Below are 21,034 nucleotides of genomic sequence, written 5' to 3'. Positions count from 1 at the left end.
CTTTGGACATTTGGACATATTCAGAAGCTTTGTCTTCTACATCTGAGATCCTTTCTTCTGCCTCTTGCACTCTGTTACCAAGAGATTGTACTGTATTTTTCAAATCTTTGAAGGCTGCAATCTCATCTCTTAATGTTTCAAAATCTTTGGTGGTTTTGTCTTTGAATTCATTGAATTCTTGAGTGAACTTTTGGAACGCTCCTTGAATTCCTACTTCTATCTTTGCCTCTATTCTGTTTATCTTATTTGCAATCCAAATTCTGAATTCAATTTCTGACATCTCAGCCATTGTTTATAAAGGGGATCTTCAGTTTCATCTGCCACCTCCTTTCTTGGGGGAGTTGACCTACTCTGGTTATTCATATTACCACCCACATCCTTTCTTGGGGGGGTTGATCTACTCTGGTTATTCATATTACCAGAGCTTTTCCACTGATTCCACCCCATGATTGTTTTACCCTGTTTGACTTTTCCCCTTGAAGTTTGTCACGGACCTGTATGGTGTTTCAGCCTGAGAGACTGGGGACCTGCTTGGTGTGGTGAGGCTAAGTGGCTCTGTCTTATTTTCAGCTCGTCTCTGTCCTACCCTGGTGATTCAGTTACTCTTGGTTGAAGTCTCTGCTGTGGAGAAATACCAGCAATTAGGTCGCCATGTCCCCCACAAACAACAATTGGGCAAGGAAAATCAAACCTTCCCTCAACTGTACACCCAGGGTGCCCCCTTTGAATAGTCCCTGGGTGGTCTGCCAGGTTTAAGGGGTCCAAATCAGTTGTCCCAGTCAGCACCCGTTTCAGGTGGAAAAGTTCAAATGTTTCTGGCAGCTAGATAAGAGGGGTCTGCTTATAGCTCGGATATAACTTGCTCCGGTGCTCCGTGATGGCAAAGGGACTCACGCAGCAGATGGGTTAGTCTGGGAAGGTTAATACCTCATTCCCCACCTTGCACCCAGCCACTCATAATCCCCCAGGTCTGTGACCCTATTCACTCCAGTAGGCAACTGCTCCCAGGGTTTACGACTGGCAAAATCAGCCAGAAATCTAAATTCAGCAGGGGAGGCCTTGCGTGTTTGAATTAGGCTTCTGTCCGGCTAGATTCTTCTGCAAGTCAGAGGCTGCATTCAGCTCTGGGCAGCAGACAAATAGCAGTTTACACTCAGGTATCAATTCCAGCCTCTGCCTGCCCACTGCCTTTGTCTCAGCTATATTACCCTGAGGTCTGGTGCTAATGGGCTCTTTACTTACAAAAGTTATCAGAGTTCTACCTATGGCTGCTGACTGGAACCTCTGGTTTCCCAGAGAGACAGGGCTGGAATGGTGTCAGTTCACAACTCAGGATGCCACTGTTGGTATATTGGCTTCCTCCGAGCCAACTTTCTTCTCCTCACTCCTGTGCCATAGTAGGCACAGAGCAGCACCAGCCCTTTCCCCCTCCACTTCTCTCAAGGAGATGCCCAAGAATCTGGACTCCGTAGGTAACAAACCTCCAGACCTCAGAGTGGGTGGGTGAGGACTCCTCAGAGTTCAATGTTGCAGGTGGGGAATATATACTGTTTTATACAGTTTTACAGTTTTATGCCTGGCCGGAGGGTGCCGTGGCATGCCAGCAGGGGTAGGAGGTCCAGTTTTTAGAGGGTCTCTCCCATGGGATAGAGTGGGAGGAAGTTTGAACTCTGCTCGCTTGTTTGCATGGAGTAAACTGCGAGCCCTTGTTGTGGGGGAGGGGACTCCCATCCACTTAGTGGTGGATTTTGTACCTTTTGCTTGTATTTTTGGGGTTACAGCTCACCTCAGGAAGGTTGAAGTGGGCTCTTCAATCTTCTCTCTCAGCTCTGCTCCAAACCATCAGCTCCCTTGCTAAACTTCTGTCCTTTAAGCCTCCTTCTGGACGGGAGCTTCTGTAAAAAGCTGGCTGCAGTCCGCCATCTTGTCTCTGCCCCCTGGGACTTTTTTTTTAAGTATGAATAAGAATGATGACCATTAATCCCACCACACAAAAGTAAATACCCACTGGTAAGATATTAAGATATTAGCACATTTACATCCAAATTTTCAATATGAGTGTGTGTGTGTGTGTGTGTATATATATATATTTATATTTTGCAGTTTTTGGCCAGGGCCAGGTTTGAACCCACCATGTCTGGTATATGGGGCTGGCATCCTACACATTTGAGCCACAGGTACTGCCCTAATATATGTATATTTTATATGAATATGTATGTATATGCATATACAGAGGGTACCAAAAAATGTATACACATCTTAAGAAAGGAAAACAATGTATTAAATTTGTAATACTCAATATATATTGATAACAAAAGATGACTGCAAGTCAGGTTGAGCACCTCTTGTCATTGCAGAAGTTATATGCAACTTGAGTATTACAAATTTAATAGTTTATTCCTTTCTTAAAATAAGTATACATTTTGGGGGCACGTCTGTGTATTTTTTGAATTGGGTTGTTCAAGTTTGTGTACTATTTTTTTCACTTGCCCTTATATATTTTAGCCCTTTTCAAGATCATTATGTAGTCTTCAGAGATATAGTTTTTAATGGCAAATTATTAATCCTTCATGTGGATGTACAGTATTTTACCTAATTCATCCTAAATGTTGGACAGTTAGGATATTCCTAATTTGACTATTATGAACAATCCTGTAGTAGATGATACTTGGTATACATAAATCAACATGCACATTTCTAATTGCTTTCTTAGGATAGAATCCTTGGAGTGGGAAGACTGAACCATAGGTTAAGAATGTTTCTGAAAACAAATGTAATTCACATCCTATGAAATTCACTACTTCACGTGTGTAATTCAATGGTTTTTAATGTATTTGTAAGGTGGTGAAACCATTACCACTAATTCCAGAACAAAATATGGAGCACTTCACAAATTTGCATGTCATCCTTGTGTAGGGACCACGCTAATAATCTCTGTATCATTGTAATTTTAGTATGACATCCAAAACAAGCACAGTAGAAACATTATAAGTATCCTGATAACATATGCCAAAATTCCCTCTAGCTAGTGTGTACCTATTTCCATTCCCTCCCAGAAATGCATAAGGATGACTTTTTTCCCACAAGTTCACCAACACATCTAAAAAGTTATTGCCAATATCATTGAAAATGGCATTTTATCATTCTGTTTCTTTCACCATATCTTCTTCCTCTCTTGCCTGAACTATAGATGTTTCTTAGAGATCTGTCATCCTCCATCTCCTTTGCACACAGTCACTATGGGCAGTCACATTCACTGCAACAGCATCAGCTGCTTCCTTTCTGTGGATAGTGACAACTATCCTAATCTTTTTCTAGCACTGTAGCCCAAATGTCAAGATACTCACTGGGCACGTTCACCTACAGAATTTGCCAACATAACAAACTCATGTCAGAAATCAAACTCATGTCTCCTGAAACCAGCTCCTGCCCACAACTTCCCTACCTAGATTAGTGATACCACCCTTCACAGCCATCTCCTCTCTTTCCTCCTTATCTAGTTAGTAATACAACCCTGTTGGTTCTCTCTGAACCTTTCTGCCCCATCCCCACTGCTATTACTCTAGTTTTATATTTTATTGCATCTGCAACACTGGCCTCCTCACTTCTCCAAGCTTTCAGTATTTATCCACATAATTTGCCCTACACATGGGCTATGAGAAAAATCCTCCTAAACTACCACTTGTACCATGTTGCTGTCCTAGTTTGCTACCTCCAAGGCCTGTCTCTTGCCTGATATATTGTAAAGAGTAAGTGTTTTAACCTGACACTGAAGGCCTACCGTGCTCTTGCATAATTCTTATTTGACTTCCTCTGCACTTTATAGAAACTGTTTTCATTCTTTGGTGTATCCACACCCTTCCCACTTCTGGTAATGAAAACTTGGAATGGCCTCTCTCCTAGTCTTCTCCAGTTGCAATTGTACTTATGCTTCCAAAATTAGCTTAGAGGCTCTATAAAGCCTCCCTTGATACAATCAACTGTGGCCTTTCTTTTAGCTCTCATTTTGTTAGCACTTTCTTTCTTCTGCTTATGCCACTCTGTCATCTTTAGTTAATTTTGTTCCACCATCTATCACACTGTAAATTCCTTGAGCACAAGGATTATATCATTCTTTACCATGGTGTGTTCCCCAGTATACCTCTTCTTTCTTCTGCTTATGCCACTCTGTCATCTTTAGTTAATTTTGTTCCACCATCTATCACACTGTAAATTCCTTGAGCACAAGGATTATATCATTCTTTACCATGGTGTGTTCCCCAGTATACCTCTCCAAGCATCTTAAATATAGATAAGTGCTCCATAAATACTTGGATTAAACAATGGTAAAGACTGCCAATTGTTTTTTTAGAGCTATTGAATGACTCAGTTTCGGGAATGTATCCTGTGCTAAGAAGGCACAGATGCCAGATGACCCAAGTTTCCTGGCTTATTCCTTTTCCTTCACTCTCTACATTCACTCCATCAACAAGTACTGTCAGCTCTATCTCTTCAAAATATCTGTAACAAAACCTCTTTTCCCTATCCCTACTGTTACCTTCCTAGAACAAAACATCACTACCTCTTACCTCGAAGAGCTTTTTAAACTGGTTCTCTGGTTCTACTCTTGCCCTCCTCCCCAAATCCATCAGCTAAGTGAGACCTTTATAAAGCTTAGATCATGTTAGTCCCCTGTTGTACAACCTCTAACAGCTTCCTATTTAACTGAGAATAAAATCCAAAGCTTACCTTAGCTTTTGAAAACTCCATGATCTGGCCTATGTATCTCTCCAACCTCATCTCCTGCTACTGTACACTTTCCTTATGGCACTCTAGCTCTGCTGAATATTGGCCCTTCCTCGTCATGTGTGTTCAAAGCAGAGTGCCTGGGTGCTATTTTTCCTAATGTGGTCCCAGCTGTTGTTGGCTATTGTCTTAGGGCTCCATGTCTTTAGTAGTGCAAATGACTTGAATGGTTAGAAGTAGTTCTAAAAGCTTTGAGATTTGACTCTTGGAAAAACCTTTGCGGATCCCATTAGACCCCTGAAAAGTAGTATGTCCAACAGTGAGTTTGAGCTGAAGGAGATAATGAGGTTAAAGGAGGAAGAAAAGAAGCATTATATTATTCTTGAGGCTTCCTTCCCAAGGAATGCTATAAATATTACTGATAGAAACCAGAGCTGGAGGACAAACATCCTCCACCTGCTTTATCACTTTGGGTGTTGGTTCAGGAAATTGGGCATCATGACAAAAACTTTAAGGTCATCTATTGAGTCATATGGTGCTCTGTGAACTTGCTACCATTTTCCCTGTATGCTCCTGTGATGTCTCCCTCAGCTCTCTGATGTTTCACACTTAGCTTTGTATGGAGAGGGTAAAGGAGAAAGTGCCCTTATTCAGAAATTCATTTCATTTCAGGTTCTTGCTCCCATTGCTTTTAGAAGCTGAAAAATATGCACTATCTACCTCTTTGCCTTTAGGATCATTGGCAAGAAATAGTCTATGGTAGATATGTTTTATCAAACTATACACAGAAAACCTAGAAATTGCTCTGAAAGAAAATTCTGAGTATTGCATTTCTGAACTACTAAACATTTCTCTAGCCCTTGATATTTGCAAAGTTCTCCTGAGTCATCAGTATGGTTACTTCCTTCCATGGTCCTTTGGTAAAAGAGTTACTATTGTGTTTTAAAAATTCCAGTGTAAAAATGCAGAAATGGAAGCAGAAGGTAAAATGTAATGGCCCTAGGTAGGTGAAGTTATTGGGGACATACAGAAAGCCAAAGAGCACCCCAACACACCACAACATGTGGAGGAGTTTTTTTTCTTATTTCCATCCCAACATTCCCTTCCTTTCTCATTCCCTACCCTGGGTTTCTTTTTAGCCAGGGATGGATCCTGAGGTAGGGAGTGGAGAAGAGGATCTAGCAGATTTACATGGAAGAACTTGACCTGGCTATTCAGAGAGGATGAGAGGTAGAGAGGCAGAAATGAGTATCAGAAGCACCTTCTCCAGAAAGCACACAATCTCTCAGACAACCCAGATTATAACTTTCCATACTGGCAATAAAGCCAGTGCCCTGAAAGTTCTCTTTAAAATTACACACGTGAGCACACACACACACAGAGACACATTTCCCCTTTGGTTGGGTCTATAATAAGGAAGAGTTTCCTGATCAACAGTAGGATGGGGGTGGCCATTCACAGCTCTGTGTTCCTCCATGGTGATCAAGCAGTGGAGGAACTTTTCCCCTCCTCTGTCAGATAAACAAGTCATGCATTGTTCTGTCCCCTGGCCTGTCTGCAAGCTTCCCTTCCTGCTGAGCCAGCTAGAATGAGCCTGGGCTCCTTCATGTGAGGCAGGTGGAATGTGCTGTTCGCAGGGAGGTTGGAAGAGCCACGGAAACTAAACAGAGCTAATCAAAGAGCACTAAAGAGTGCTTCTCCTTATCCAAACACTTTCAAAAGTGGAAAGGACCCACACTACCTGATGTCCCAGACCTCAGGCTGAGCAACAGGGGTCACATTTTCCTTATTGCGCTGTGTTGGAGAAGAGCTGTGGTTCTTTTTCTGCTAGCCCTTTCCCACCAAATTCTCTTGAGGGGCCTGGTGAGAGCCAGGCTCAGAGACAGGTAGTGTGCCCTGGAGTGACAGCTGACTAGAACAGCTGAAGACTGACTCCTTCCTGAAATGATCTACCTCTCACAAAGTCTTTACAAAGGCTTTTCTAGGAATCAGCTTCTGGCTTATTTGCCACTTCTCCCTGCATGTGCTCACCTTTTTGGCCTCCCATGCCAAGTTCTTGTCCTCCAAGTGCTTGGAAGAGAAGCAGTCATCTTTACTGTTCCCTGAGCATAGGAAGTCATAGTTGGTCATGTTACCTGAAACTCTGCTGTGCTAAGTGGGAGAGGGCCCCTTACCCTTACCCCTTAACCCATCTCCCAGCCTCTGCCCCAAACCCCAAACTTGCCAAACTGTTCAAGTTCCTCTCTTGTCTTCCCGTACCCAAGGCTTTCTCAAGAGTATGCCGTTTGTGCCCACCTGCCCACCCCCTCATCTGGTGACGACCCAACTCTCATACTCCTATTCTGCCTCCCTACCTCGGCCAGCCCCACAAACACTGCATGCACCTCTAGTCACCATTTCCTCAGCTCTAACTTACCATTGCAAAGGTCAGACTGCTAACAAACCAGCTGCTCTTTATTTTGTTGGTGAGTTTCTTTTTCATCTTTATTTGAACTAAAGAAATAAGTTGTTTTGCTACTAACAGTACCTTACCCATTATTATTTTGAGGAGAGGACAAAACAGATACAATTTATTTAGCACCTGTCACATGCCAGGCATGTTTTCTAGTGAAGGAAATAAAGTTTGGTGACATGTCTAAGGCCAAACAACCAGTGAATGGTAAAGCTGAGACTCCAAGCCAGATCTATATGCCTCCCAAAGCTGCTAAAACTTCCCCCATCCAGTACTACCATACATGATTGATAAAAAGTCAGTCCAGATTTCCCTGTGAGGTACAGAAGGAAGAAAGGGGAAGGGACCTTAAGACATGATTCCCCAGAGAAGAAAGACCTACCATACTTCTTGTCCTGAGGGAGCTTGCATAAGCCCTCTCAAGGGCCAGAAATTACTGGAATTGGGGCCGGAGGCCAAGGAAAACTGAGTGGGTGACAGGGATACTAGTGAAGGGAAAACCCTACCTTTCTATCTCCAAGAGAGATTAAAATCTGATGCCTGAACCTGGGCGTAGGAGGTACAACAAATCTGTGGAGGGCTGCTCTGGGTTCTGGTTATTGCAATGGTCAATGAGGGCATCATTTGGAGCCCCATGTGTGTCCTAGGACTACTACATTATAGCTTGCTATACCTAGAAGGGTTATTTGTGACAAATGAGTTCAGTGTTTTGATTTGCAGAAAGAGGAAACAGAATCCTAGCAAGAGAGAGTAAGTTACCCGAGGTCAGAGTGAATTCATAGCAGATGCAGGGATGCTAACTCCAAGAGCCATTATTCCAGCATTGCTCATGGGCACCTCTTCTGGAGTTGGAGACTGTAACATGAAAGTGAATTTTGGAGGGGATCTGCCCAAGTGCCCATAAGAAGTAATAACCCAGTAAACACAGTCCATAATGTCTGTGAGCCTTAGTCCTCCACAGGACCTTCACCCTGGAAAATCTTTAAGTCACATGCCCCCACTTATATAAAATCTACTACAGTGCTACTCCTCAGGACCTGGGGCTGCTAGGCCTGGCTGATCTGGGATTTCCTTTTCTGAGACCCAGAGGATCTGTAGAGATGGCTGGGTGGGGTCAACTCAGTTCAGGAAGCACAGGAATTCTTTTAAGTGTATGTGTCTGGGGTATTTTTCTCTCTCACTTACGTGTATTTTTAAAAATTCTTTTCAGACACCCGCTTTATCTTTCCCAAACATCATTTCCTTACTCCTTTCCTGAATTCTAACAGTGGCTGGGGGCCCAGCTTCCTTATTGGCCTCTGAGCTGAAGAGGGGGTGGGCCAGGCCTCAGAGGAGGTTGGAGTAGGGAGCAGGGGGGGGCTGTTTATGCTGCTGGAACTGCCTTTCATCCTTCCCTTTGCTACCAGGGTGGTGGCTGGTCCCTAGAGCCTGTCTTCACTCCTGTCCAGCTCTTGACACTGGCTTTCATTTCCCAAGGCTGTGGCCACATGTAGGCCCAAGCAGGCTGGTGACCATCCCTTTCCTTTAGTACTACTGCTTCTGGTTCTTGGAACTGGGACCTGCCTGAGCCTCTTGGATCACATTCATGATCTAGGGCTGATGGCTTCTCACACCAGAAGGTCTTAACTGGAGGGAAGATGGGTTTCAACTAAGGGATGACACTGACTGGAAGGCTGGAAGGTCACTGGGAGTCTGAGCTAGCTGGATACATCACTTTCTCCTAAAGCCATCTCTCCACCCTGGGCAACTTCTATGGTAGGTACAGCCAGTAGCCATGGCTGCTGTTCCTCTCCCTCTCCTGTATTCTTTCTTCACTGTCCCTTTCTATTTGCTTTTTAAGAAAGGCATTTTGGACTAGTTAATGATGAAGAGTGTGTTTAATGATAGTAACTGAACTGACCTTAGAAGAAAGGACAAATGCTGGGGTCGTTGCCTCCATATCTAGCCCTGGAGCTTCATGGTGGCTAGTTGGCATTTTATTACCCCTCTATTTATTTCTCCTCAGCCCTCATCCCTAGGTAGAGGGGATGAGTTCAACTATTGAACTACTAAGACCTTCCTTTTCTGATTGCTTCTCAGAGGAATAACTATGGAATACCTCAGGTATATAAGCTTTTTGAGATAGACTTCTCTTTGGGGAGGAGGGGTTGTGATACTGTAGAAAGAGCTGCAGGATCTATGTCTTGATCCCAAATCTGCTGGTTACTACTTGTATGCTCTTGGAAAAGCACTTAAGCTTTCTGCATCTCTGTTTCTCCATTTGTAAAATGGGGATAATAATGGCTCTTACTGCATACGGTTGGAGTGATGTTAATGCATGTGAAGTGCCCAGTGCCTGGTACATCTTAAGTAGTCAATAAATAGTCCCTACTGTTTTATAAAAGTTTATCAAATATCTATGGCAGATATGATGCGGATTGATTTCGCATATAGAACTGCATTCAACCCAGATCGTAACCCATGAGAAAGAGATGGTTATTGCTCCAATTTTATAGATAAATAAGAATAGAAAATAGAAAATAAATATAGAATCCACAACTCAGAGAAGTGACCTAACTAAGGTCACATAACTAAGATTTGAATGCAAGTGTGGACTGACTCCAAGTCTAGGACTATCCAGGAATAATAACAGGCCAAATAGTAGACCCTATACTTGCCTTTCCTTTCCCAAACTATGTTAGAAGCCTCTACCTCTGGCTTCAGTTCCTTTGGATTTTTCTCCTTCCACCCTTTGATTTTCTCCCACTGTCCCCAAAGTCCCCACTTCCCCCTTCTACCTCTTTTAGGATTATTTCTTACTCCTAGACAAACCCTAGAGAGAGTAAGGAGAGTAAGGAGTAAGGAGAGTAAGGAGCCTTTGTAAGCTACATTTCAAAGTGTAGAAGGAAGTAATACAACAGAACCTTAACAATGTATGGACAGATTTAGATACTCTTGGTGTGAGTACTCTTAAGCTATCAATAGGACAAGTCTAACCTAATAATCATTATTATAGTATCTACTATTTACTAACTATGTGCTATGTGTCAGGCTGTGGCTCAGGTGATTTGAGAATATTATCTCTAATCCTGGTAATAATCTACCTAGGTAAGGGTTAATGTTCTTTTTCTCAAATAGAAAACCAAAGTTCAGATGGGTTAAGTGACTTGCACATACATACATCTAAAGTGGTAGAGTTAGAATTTGAACCTAGATCTGTCTCACTCATTTTGTCTCATTGCCTCCTGGCTTGGCATAGTTTGTAGAATGAGACTAGTATACATGAAATGATAACAAGCAATACAAAGTATCGCATTATTATGGACTAAATTGTAAGGGCCAGATTACTCAGAACAAGCTCCATGGAAAAGATGGTCCTTAAGCAGTATCTTGAAAAACAGATAGAATTTAGGTTAGGAAAAGGATAAGATACATTCTAGGCAAAGGAACAGTCATAATAACCACTGTTTGGATTGAGGGCTTGCCTGTCTCAGTTCTAAAGCACTTGATACATGTTGTCTCATTTGATCTTTAAACAACCCCATTATATAGGTGCTATTACCCCCCACTTTACTGCCATGAAAACTAGGACTCTGAGAAGTGAACAGAGCTAATAAGTGGTAGATATGATAGTCAAGCCAAGGTGATTCAACTCTGGAGCCTGTACTAGATTCTACTGGAAAATCAGCAGCAAAGTCACAGAGTCAGAAAGCGATAGAACTGGTTATAGTGTGTGATTTGAGCAGAGACATGAGAAATTGAACTGGATGGGTAAAGATAGCTTGTAGAAGACTTTGAAAGTCTGATCCAGTTTACATTAGATGCATAGTTGCTCCAATTCAGTTGGTGTTGAATATGGTATGATTCGAAAATGGTAAGTGCAGGTGGAACAAGGGGAGACTGGCTGGCAGATGGAAGCAATATTTTGTACATAAATTGTCAAGGGTCTGGACTAGAACAGAGGGTTGTGATGGGTTATGGGAGGACAGATATAATTCTGTGTAATTGTCACAGTGATAATAGAGAGAGAACAAATTAGGGACAGAGAATCAGTAGAATTTGGTGTGGGATTGGACATTTAGGGAAAAGGTAGCATCAAGGCTGATTACCCACATTTTTAAGCCTAGACTCAGAAGAACTTAGAGAATCCTGAATATGGAGGAATGGCCTGAAATAGGAGAAGTACCCTGATGCCCACTATATCCTCAGCGATTAAAAGCATATTTCATAGTAGATGCACGTGGTATATAGTACCTAGCAATACATAGTGTTATAACTAGTAGGTGCTTGCTCAATAGTTGCCAAGCAGATAACTACCTCGTAACAGCAGGAAGAGAGGCTTCCCAGCAGCCTGGCTTTGTGCCTGAGACTCTGGAGTAAGCATAGCCCCCAAGGTCGCCGTGTGTCTTCAGCCTTCCCTCTGGGCACTTGGAAATCTGTAATAGAACAATGAGTTACAAAGCTAGGAGAGTCACCTGGCATCCTTCACATAAGTCATAGCCATTGCTGCTGACCTGTAGCTCTGGTTGCTGACTTTAACAATCAGCTCCCCCTGTCTTTCCTCCTACACCTCCTTGTCTGTGTCTGACCAGTTACCACTCAATCTGCATTTTCCCCAGAAAGACCATTCTTTTCATGACTACCATTTTTAGGCCTTAGCCCTCTAGAGCTCTCCACTGCTGGGTTCTTCTGTTTCCAATGGGGCAAGGGGCATTTCTAGCTAAGATGGAATCTTCCAGCTTGAATCTGTCCATTACTGCTCCAAGCAGGTAGAGAGCTAATTTATCCCACTAGGTATTAAACTTAGTGAAGGCAAGGGCCCTCATCCTACTCAACCCTGTACCTTCAGTGCCTAGTATGGAGCCCAGCTCAGTTAATGCGAATAAATTGGTGAAAATAATCTATTATCTGTTTATCTCTCTGTTATCTACTTATTTCTCACATTTCTCTTACTCTATCATTCATCTCTACCTCTGTCATCCATTTCTCTCTACTATTCTTTAGAATCTTTCTCAGAGTTTTCTCTTTTTGGCATTTGTCTTTCCCTCTTATCTCTGTCATCTACCTGGTCCCTTCTGCCTTGCTTTCCCTGTTCTCTCTCTATTCTCACTCTCCCTGTCTCCTCCCTCTCTCTTGATCCTTCTCTCATTCTCTCTCCCATCCATCATATCTTTATCTCCCAGCATTACTCAGGCACTGCATATGCTCTTCCCCATGACATTCTTCTCCACTTGCCAGGGTAGCACCTATTCATATAGGTATGTCAGGGGCCAGTCAAGTGCAAGAGTTGTGGCTGCAGCCCCCAGCACTGGACAGACTCTGTGGCTGCATTCAGGGCCATGGCCTCAGATCTGTTTCCCTTTATTCACCGTGACCTGCTTAGCAACCAGTCTTCCCTGTCAGCCTAGCACTGTGCCATTTACCACTTTGTTCTATCTTCCCTCACCAGAGTTAGGGCTCTCTGCCACCACTTCGCATACAAACTCAGGCTTCTCACCTCTGTGCCCTTCTCATCCTTCACTCTCTCAATGCCTTTACCATGCCTTACTTGAATCAGCTCTGTCACTCATTAATCTGTATGCTTTCAAGAGCAAAGACTGTGTTAGATTTACCTCACTATCCTCAGAGCTATACATAGATGGTACACAGTAAATATACAACAAATGTTGATTGAATTAATGAGTAAAAATAGGAGAATTGACAACCTTGTATTGACTTGTGCAAACTTGTCAATCACTTGCCTATTCCCTTCTCAGAGAAAAATTGTCCAGGTTGGTCAGATTGGCCAGATTGATTTTTTTTTTCCTCAAAGAGAAGTGAGGAGAAGCTCACTGTTCACTGGGCAGCAGCACTCGTTTTTTCCACAAACATTTGTTGAGTATCAACTATGTGTCCACCACTATTATTACATCTTTAAGATACTTTGTGAACAAAACAGACCTGTGAAACTGCAATTCCATATCTTTAGTATGAAGGAGGTTTGAGTATTGAGTGCTGATGAGGGCTGCTAAGATTCCCACACCAGCTCCTTGCAAGATGTTCTACTTCACTGAAGGGAAAGAGGGGGTGGGGGCGGAAGCTGCCTGGGAAGTGATTTCAGCTCTGGTCCCCTAAGCCAATTTCCTGTCCCTTTCTTACTGCAGGAGGAACGCCCCTGTCAGTAGGCCACACTCATGGCATGTGGCCAAACTGCTGGAGGGATGCCCTGAAGCGGCCACCACCATGCATTTCCCTTCTGAAGCTTTCAGCTTGTCCTGGCATTCTGGTTGCAATACAAGGTAAGTCTAGAGCCCGCTACTCAAGATGGGCTGGAGGGTGGACAATCAGGCCTCTTCCTCCTCTGCTCTAGTCCCTGTTGTAAGCTAGGAGCCTAGAGTGGTATAATGGAAAATGATGTGGGAATCCAAAGTACCTAAGTTTCAGTCCTAGCTTCTTTCTAATTCTGTGTCTTTGGGCCACTTTCCTTCTAGACCAGTGGTTCTCAACCTTCCACGGCTATTTAATACATTTCCTGTGGGTCGTGACCCACAGGTTGAGAACCGCTGTTATAGACAATGTTTCCCTGCAATACGTCAGTTGGCTTACAAGATACCACACTGTCCTTGCCTTTCATCCTATTTCACTAGCTGCTCTCTCTCAGTCTCTTTTCCCAAGTCCCCTCATCTACCTATTCCTTAATGTAGGGGGACCCCAGAGCTCATTTTTCGCCCTTTGATACATGTATGGTGACCTCAACCAGTGTTCATCACCTATGCCACAGAGCCAAAGCTTTCAAAATGGACACCTCCCTGAATAATAGGGCCTACCTTTAAAGATGATTGCTCAATTCAAGGATCTTGATATTGCCTGTTGTGGTTGAAACAGCTGCCTAAGAGGCAGGCAATGCTTTTTGCCTTGGCTGCCGTTTTCCTTCCACAACAAGATCTTTACTCCAAGGAAGGATTTCTGCTTAAGAGGCTCAGGCAAACTAAGGGTTGATTTTGCCCTAATTCAGAGACTTTATTTGGCATTGGAAGCCACCGGATCAGGGCTGAGGCAATGTTGGTCTGGAAGAACACACAAAAACACATTCTGAGCTTGGCTCCTGCTTGAGTATTTTTTTTTTAAGCAGGAAGGGTGGTGGGATGGGTAGCAGGTTGCCTTGCCAATAAGGAATTATAGCCCAGAAGACAAGTGAGTAGAATGGCTAAAGGGCAAGTCGGGGAGCAAGAATTAAGGAAAGCTGACCTAGCTCAACTAGGTTGAGCTGCTGCCACAGCTCAAGTCTGGCTTTATGGACTATGGCCTTTCTGAGAGTAGCCTTCAACCTCTGGAGTTCTGGTCAAAGAGAGTTAATGGCATGACTTGGCTCAGTTTGCCTTTGTGTGTGGGAAATGATACTTAAAATTCAAGATTGCATATGATCCTTGCCCTTTCTTTGGTCTACCCAGTTTGGCTTTACCAGTGGGGGTAGGGAGGTGTGGGTGGGCAGGGGCCACTATAGTATCAATACTAGTAGTAGAGAGGATACTGATAACGGTCACAAAAAATTAAAACAGCAGCAGCAGCCATGTAGTAAACCCTTGCTTGGTGCCTGGGCTAAGATAAAAGCTTCCTGTTTATTATATAGTTTCATCTATACAGCAGCCCTCTAATATAGATATTACTATTACATCCGTTTAAAAGATGATATGACAGAAGAGCTAAGACACTGTATACACAAAAGCCTGGGCTCAATTCCTGTTCTGCTTTTTTAGTAGCTTAGTGAGCTTGCCAGTTTAGCTCTCTAAGCTTCAGTTTCCTCAGTTGTGAATTAGGGATAATAATCTGTCCCCTTCGTCTTGAAATAAAATCTTATAAAGTGCCCAGCCTGTGGTAGGTATTCAGTAAATAGTCAGGATTATTATTTGCAAGAACACCTACATTCTAGCTTTGTCTATGCCAATAGTTGAGCTGGGTGGCATTTAATAAATTGCTCCCTCAAAATTACTTCCCTTTGCAGGGCCTGCTTTAACCCAGTGGGTCTCAAAAGTGTGATCCCTAGAACAGCAGCACCAGGAGCACCTGGGAAGTTTTAAGAAATACAAATTCTCAGGATCCACCCATATCTAAAACTCTAGATAATGCGCAGTTATTTGTTGTGTTTTAACAAGCCCTTTATCAAATCACATACGCTTAAGTTGAGAACCAGTGATTTACAAATTGGTCTGGTTAAAATTGAATCAGCCCTTTAGGGCCTCTCTCAAATGTTGATATTCTGGGATTGTCTCTGCTGACAGAGAGCCACATGCTGACTCCCTGGGGACAGAGACAGCCCAGAAGCAATTTCAGACTTGTTGGTGGCAGGGAAATACAGAATAACCCCTATGAAGTTCTTTAACTTTTAGTATTCAGGGTGTTTCCCCATCCTTCTTCCATGTCATTTTGTCTCCCATTTTACAGTGCCCTTGTGGCACCCCAGTGTTCATTTCCTTGACCATTTCCCTTTCTTCCTATTTTGCCTTATCTACCTCTCATTTGTAGCATGGGTACTTCTGGATTGTCCTGCCTTCTCCCATGGCAGGCTGGCCAGGTGGGAAAGAGATCTGGTGACTTAGCTAACTAATCAGTGTGCCTTGTGTCTTACAGTGACGTGTGTGTGCAGTGGTGTCCACTCTCCCGGCACTGCAGCACCGAGAAAAGCAGTTCCATTGGCAGCATGGAGAGCCTGGAGCAACCAGGCCAAGCCACCTATGAGGGCCACCTCTTGCCCATTGACCAGAACATGTACCCCAACCAACGTGACTCGGCCTACAGCTCCTTCTCAGCCAGCTCAAATGCCTCTGACTGTGCCCTTTCCCTCAGGCCAGAGGAGCCATCCTCTGCAGACTGCATCATGCAAGGACCAGGGCCAACTAAGGCCACCAATGGCCGGTCTAATGTGGCTGAGACCTCAGGAGGTAGCCGGCGCACCAGTGGGGGCCACCTTACCCCCAGCTCCCAGATGTCATCCCGCCCACAGGAGGGCCAACACTCAGGGCCTGCCAAGGTGCTCAGGGGCCCACCACAACCTCCAGTGAGGCGGGACAGCCTTCAAGCCTCCAGAGCCCAACTCCTCAATGGAGAGCAGTGCAGGGTATCTGAGCCTATAGAGGCCCTGCAACAGAAGGAGAAACTGAGTGTAGAGACAGTGCTATCTCCGAGGAACTCCAATAGGTTTTGCTGCCTCAGTGGACAAGACCAAGTGACAGGTGAGGGCAATCAGAACTGTGAGCTCAGCCAGTCTCCTGAATGCAGCCAGCAGGGCCCTGACCATTTACTGATGCAGGCATCAACCAAAGCTGTTGGATCCCCAAAAGCCTGTAACAAGACTTTTAGCATGGATTCCAGCCCACTCAATGAGGCTTCAGTAGAGCTAGCTAAGGCTTCTTTTGGCAGTCCCCCACACCTCACAGGACCCACAAGGCATCGCCATAGTGCCCCTGAACAGCTGCTGTCATCACACCTACAACATGTACACCTTGATACCAGAGGCAGCACGGGGATGGAGCTCCCAACTGGGCAGGATGGGCACCAGTGGACTCTGTCCCCTTTGCACAGCAACCACAAAGGAAAGAAAAGTCCATGTTCCCCTACAGGAGGAACTCAGGAACAGCCCAGCAAAGAAAGAAAGACCAGACCAGTAGATGACAGGCCTTTGGGTTCAGTACACCAGAGCCAAAGCAGTTCCATACATGGAGAGGCTAGTGGACACCTTCCAGAAAGAGGTTTCCTCGACCCAAACAGAGCAAGCAGAGCAAGCAGTGAATTGGTCACCCAGCAGCTCTCTGTCTCTGGCTCCTTTGTTCAACAAGCTAAAGACTGTTCTTCAACCACTAATGTAGCCAGTGGCACAGAGTCAACTGAAGAAGGGGACAGTGAACCCAAGGAATGTGGCCGGATGGGTGGTAGGCGAAGCGGAGGAACCCGGGGCCGCTCAATCCAAAACCGGCGGAAGAGTGAGCGTTTTGCCACCAATCTGCGCAATGAAATTCAAAGGAGAAAGGCCCAGCTCCAGAAAAGCAAGGGTCCCTTGTCACAGCTGTGTGACACCAAGGAGCAAATGGAAGAAACCCAGGAGCCCCTCAAAAGTCCTCCACCCCCTGCCTCTAGTTCATCTCTTCTATTGTCATATAAAAACAACCCTAGCCCTAGGGATAAGCTTGTCAACAAAAGCATGATACTTAGGGCTAGGTCATCAGAGTGCCTCAGCCAACCCCCTGAGAGCCATGAATCTAGGACAGGCTTGGAGGGACAAATAAGCCCTGGCCAGAGGCCTAGCCAGTCTTCTCTGGGCCCGAACACCTGGTGGAAAGTGTCTGACCCATCTTCCTCAGACTCCGAGAAAGCAAATGTTCACCGTGGAGTCCTTGGAGATCACTGGAGATGGTCTCCAGAGCATAACCCACAGCTTCATGTGGCACTAGCCATGGAAGGCCCTTCCAGCCCATGTGACAACAAAGAATTGAAAGCTTCTACTGTCCAAGCTGAGGAGGAAGCCATCCTCTTGCCCTTTGCAGACAGAAGAAAGTTCTTTGAAGAGAGTAGCAAATCTTTATCTATGTCCCATTTGCCAGGTTTAACCACTCGTAATAACAAGACTTTTTCCCAGAGACCAAAACCTATAGACCAAAACTTCCAGCCAATGAGCTCCAGCTATAGGGAATTGAGGCGCCATCCCATGGACCAATCATATCATTCCACAGAACAACCGTATCATTCCATGTCACCCCATCAGTCAGAAACTCCCACTTATTCTGAATGCTTTGCAAACAAAAGTCTAGAAAATCCCATGTGTTGTAAGCCACTGCACTGTGGTGATTTTGATTGCCACAGGACCTGCTCTTACTCCTGCAACGTACAGGGAACTGTAGTCCATGACCCATGCGTTTATTGTTCTGGGGAAATCTGCCCTGCCTTGCTAAAGAGAAATATGATGCCAAACTGCTACAACTGCCGGTGCCACCACCGCCAGTGCATCCGGTGCTCAGCTTGCTATCATAGCCCTCAACACAGTAACCTCGAAGACAGCAGCTTGGCACCTGGCAACACTTGGAAACCCAGGAAGCTGAAAGTGCAGGTGAGGACTCAGTTCTTGGGTAGGTGAGCTTCATTATTCTGTTTGAAGACAAAGCTGTAATTGTTATATTTGAAAATTATAATTGCTTAAAACTATATATAACTCTACTAGATAGCTTAGTAACCTTCAGCAAGACATTTACCCACCAAAACTGCAATTATCTCATCTTTAGAGTCAGATAAAAGTAACTTTTGCTGTATTACATGCACAGAGCTGAAATTTATATCCTGACTATAAAACCGATATTTGTATGACCTTAAGCAAATTAATCAACCACCAAAATTTGAAGTTACATGATTTTTTATGTTTTGTTTTGTTTTGTTTTTGGCCAGGGCCGGGTTTGAACCTGCCACCTCCAGTATATGGGGCTGGTACCCTACTCCTTTGAGCCACAGGCGCCGCCCCAAAGTTACATGAATTTTAAAGGGAAAAAATTTTTGCCTCATAAAGTAGCCAATATTAAACAAAGTCTTTATTACCTCATCTATAAAGTAGAGTAAATTCATGGCTGCTCCATGGTTTAGTTGTAAGGCTCAGATGAGATTGTACATATAAAGTGCCAGGTCCACTGCATGAGACAAGATATCACTTATTGTCTTCCATTTCTTGCTTCAAAGCTATATGGAGCTGCAAAATCTACAAATGTCCCCAGGCTTTGCTTCCAGAGATCTAACTTCTATGGTTTTACAAAGGACAAATCCTTTCCTTCTTCTCTAGTGTGTCTATTGGAGACTCAGGTCTAAGCTGGCTGTTGCTATGCCCTGGTTATGACCTACCATCCTAAACAAGCCACTATCATGCCCCAGAGTACTTCTAGGAGGATTCCCTGTGTCCTTACCAGCTCACTGCCAGTATTCTTCCCGGTGGCATCCCTAGCACCACCTTTTGGCTGGTATGCTCAAATCAGAGGTTAATTTCTGTGTTGAACTATTGCATAGACACACACATTGAAATAACTTAGTGGATAAATCTGCTTAGTATATATTCTTGGAAAAAGAGGAACTTTAGGAATGAAGGAAGTCTTACACAGAAGAGTACATTCTTTACAATTCCTTTTATATGAACTTCTAAAACAGCTATTTCATGGTGTAAGAATTCAGAACAGTGCTTGCTAATGGTTGGGGGGCTGACACAGAGATTGACTGGAAAAGAACATGAGAAAATTTTTTTGTGGGGTGATGACAATGTTCTATATCTTGATAAGGGTTCGAGTTATTCACATATATTTATTAAACCTAATAAATGTATAGTAAGCCATCTACACTGCCAATGTACTTAATATTTTTAGATTTCATGGGAAGTAAATTTTGCCTACAAATATTTTCTCTATCTTTTGAGATGATCATATAGTTTTTTCTTTTAGTCCATTGATATGGTGAATTGCATCGATCAATTTTTGAAATAAATACAAGCCTAGCATTGCCAAGATAATTTCCATGTGGTCATGACATATTATCCTGTTTGTATTTCACTAGATTTGATTTGGTAATATTTTGTTAAGGATTTTAAAATAATGTTTATCAGAGATTTTAGTCTATAGTTTTCTTCTAACATCTTTGTTGGGCTTTCCTATCAAGGCAGTACTAGCCTTAAGAATAAATTGAGAAGCATTCCTTTCTCTTTTCTATTTCAGGAAGAATTTATATAGAATTGGTATTATTTCTTCCTTAGATATTTGATAGAAGTAATCATTAGTCATCATTGCAGCCATCTGGGCCTGAAATTTTTTAGGAACTTGTTTCTCTTTTTTTAATAGAGTCTTACTCTATCATCCTGGGAATAGTGCAGTGACATTATTGTAGCTCACTGCAACCTCAAACTCCTGGGTTCAAGTGATCCTCCTGCTTCAGTGTCCCAAGTAGCTGATTCTACAGGCATGAACCACTGCTCTCAGATAATTTTTCTATTTTTGGTAGAAACAGGGTCCTGTTCTTGCGCAGGCTTGTCTAGAACTCCTGACCTCAAGTGATCCTCCCTAGAGTACTAGAATTACTGTCACCAGCAACACTGTGCCCAGCCTATAAAAAGGTTTTTAACTATAAATTCAACTTGTTTAATAAATATAGAGTCAGTTAAATTATGTATTTTTTGAGTAAGCTTTGATAGTTTGTATCTTTTATTTTTTTTTTATTTTTTATTTTTTTCATATGAAAGTGTGACTGATTGTAAATTAGTTTCATAATAGTACTGAGTACATGGGATAGTTTTTATTTGATTCCCAAGATACTTTACTAAGTAGGATATGTTCCAGCTCCATCCATGTAAATGTAAAAGAGGTAAAGTCTCCATCTTTTTTAAGGCTGCATAATATTCCATGTTGTACATATACCACAATTTATTAATCCATTCATGGGTCGATGGGCACTTGGGCTTCTTCCATGACTTGGCTATTATGAATTGAGCTTCAGTGAACAATCTGGTGCAAATATCTTTGGTATAAAGTGATTTTTTGTCTTCTGGATATACACCTAGTAGAAGAATTGCAGGATCAAAGGGCAGGTCTACTTTTAGATCTCTGAATATTCTCCATACTTCTTTCCAAAAGGGACGTATTAGCTTGTACTCCCACCAGCAGTGCAGAAATGTTCAATTTTCTCCACATCCACGCCAACATCTGTAGTTTTGGGATTTTGTTATGTGAACCAGTCTAACTGGAGTTAGATGATATCTCAAAGTGGTTTTGATTGGCATTTCTCTGATGATTAAAGATGATGAGCATTTTTTCATGTGTCTGTAGGCCATGGGCCTATCATCTTCAGAGAAGCTTCTGTTCAAGTCCCTTGCCCACAATGAAATGGGAT

At 43.3% G+C, this 21,034-nt stretch overlaps 1 protein-coding gene and 1 non-coding gene across 2 annotated transcripts in view; one reads left to right on the top strand and one right to left on the bottom strand.

Annotated features, from left to right (window-relative positions):
- SHROOM4 (shroom family member 4) overlaps positions 1-21,034 on the top strand; it is a 288,513-nt gene that overhangs the window by 227,967 nt on the left and 39,512 nt on the right. Inside the window, exons 3-4 of the mRNA XM_012811303.2 lie at positions 13,300-13,434; positions 15,764-18,233. Coding sequence (XP_012666757.1) covers positions 13,300-13,434; positions 15,764-18,233 — 2,605 coding nt within the window. The remainder of the gene's footprint in view (positions 1-13,299; positions 13,435-15,763; positions 18,234-21,034) is intronic.
- Positions 2,872-2,976, bottom strand: LOC111728379. Its single transcript, XR_002775692.1, has one exon. It is a non-coding gene; the product is annotated as a U6 spliceosomal RNA (small nuclear RNA).

Source organism: Otolemur garnettii, unplaced genomic scaffold (genome assembly GCF_000181295.1).
Source record: "Otolemur garnettii isolate 467f Iridium unplaced genomic scaffold, OtoGar3 scaffold00153, whole genome shotgun sequence".
Taxonomy (NCBI): domain Eukaryota; kingdom Metazoa; phylum Chordata; class Mammalia; order Primates; family Galagidae; genus Otolemur; species Otolemur garnettii.
Note: the sequence above shows the minus strand (reverse complement) of the source record. Positions and strands in the feature narration are given on the sequence as shown.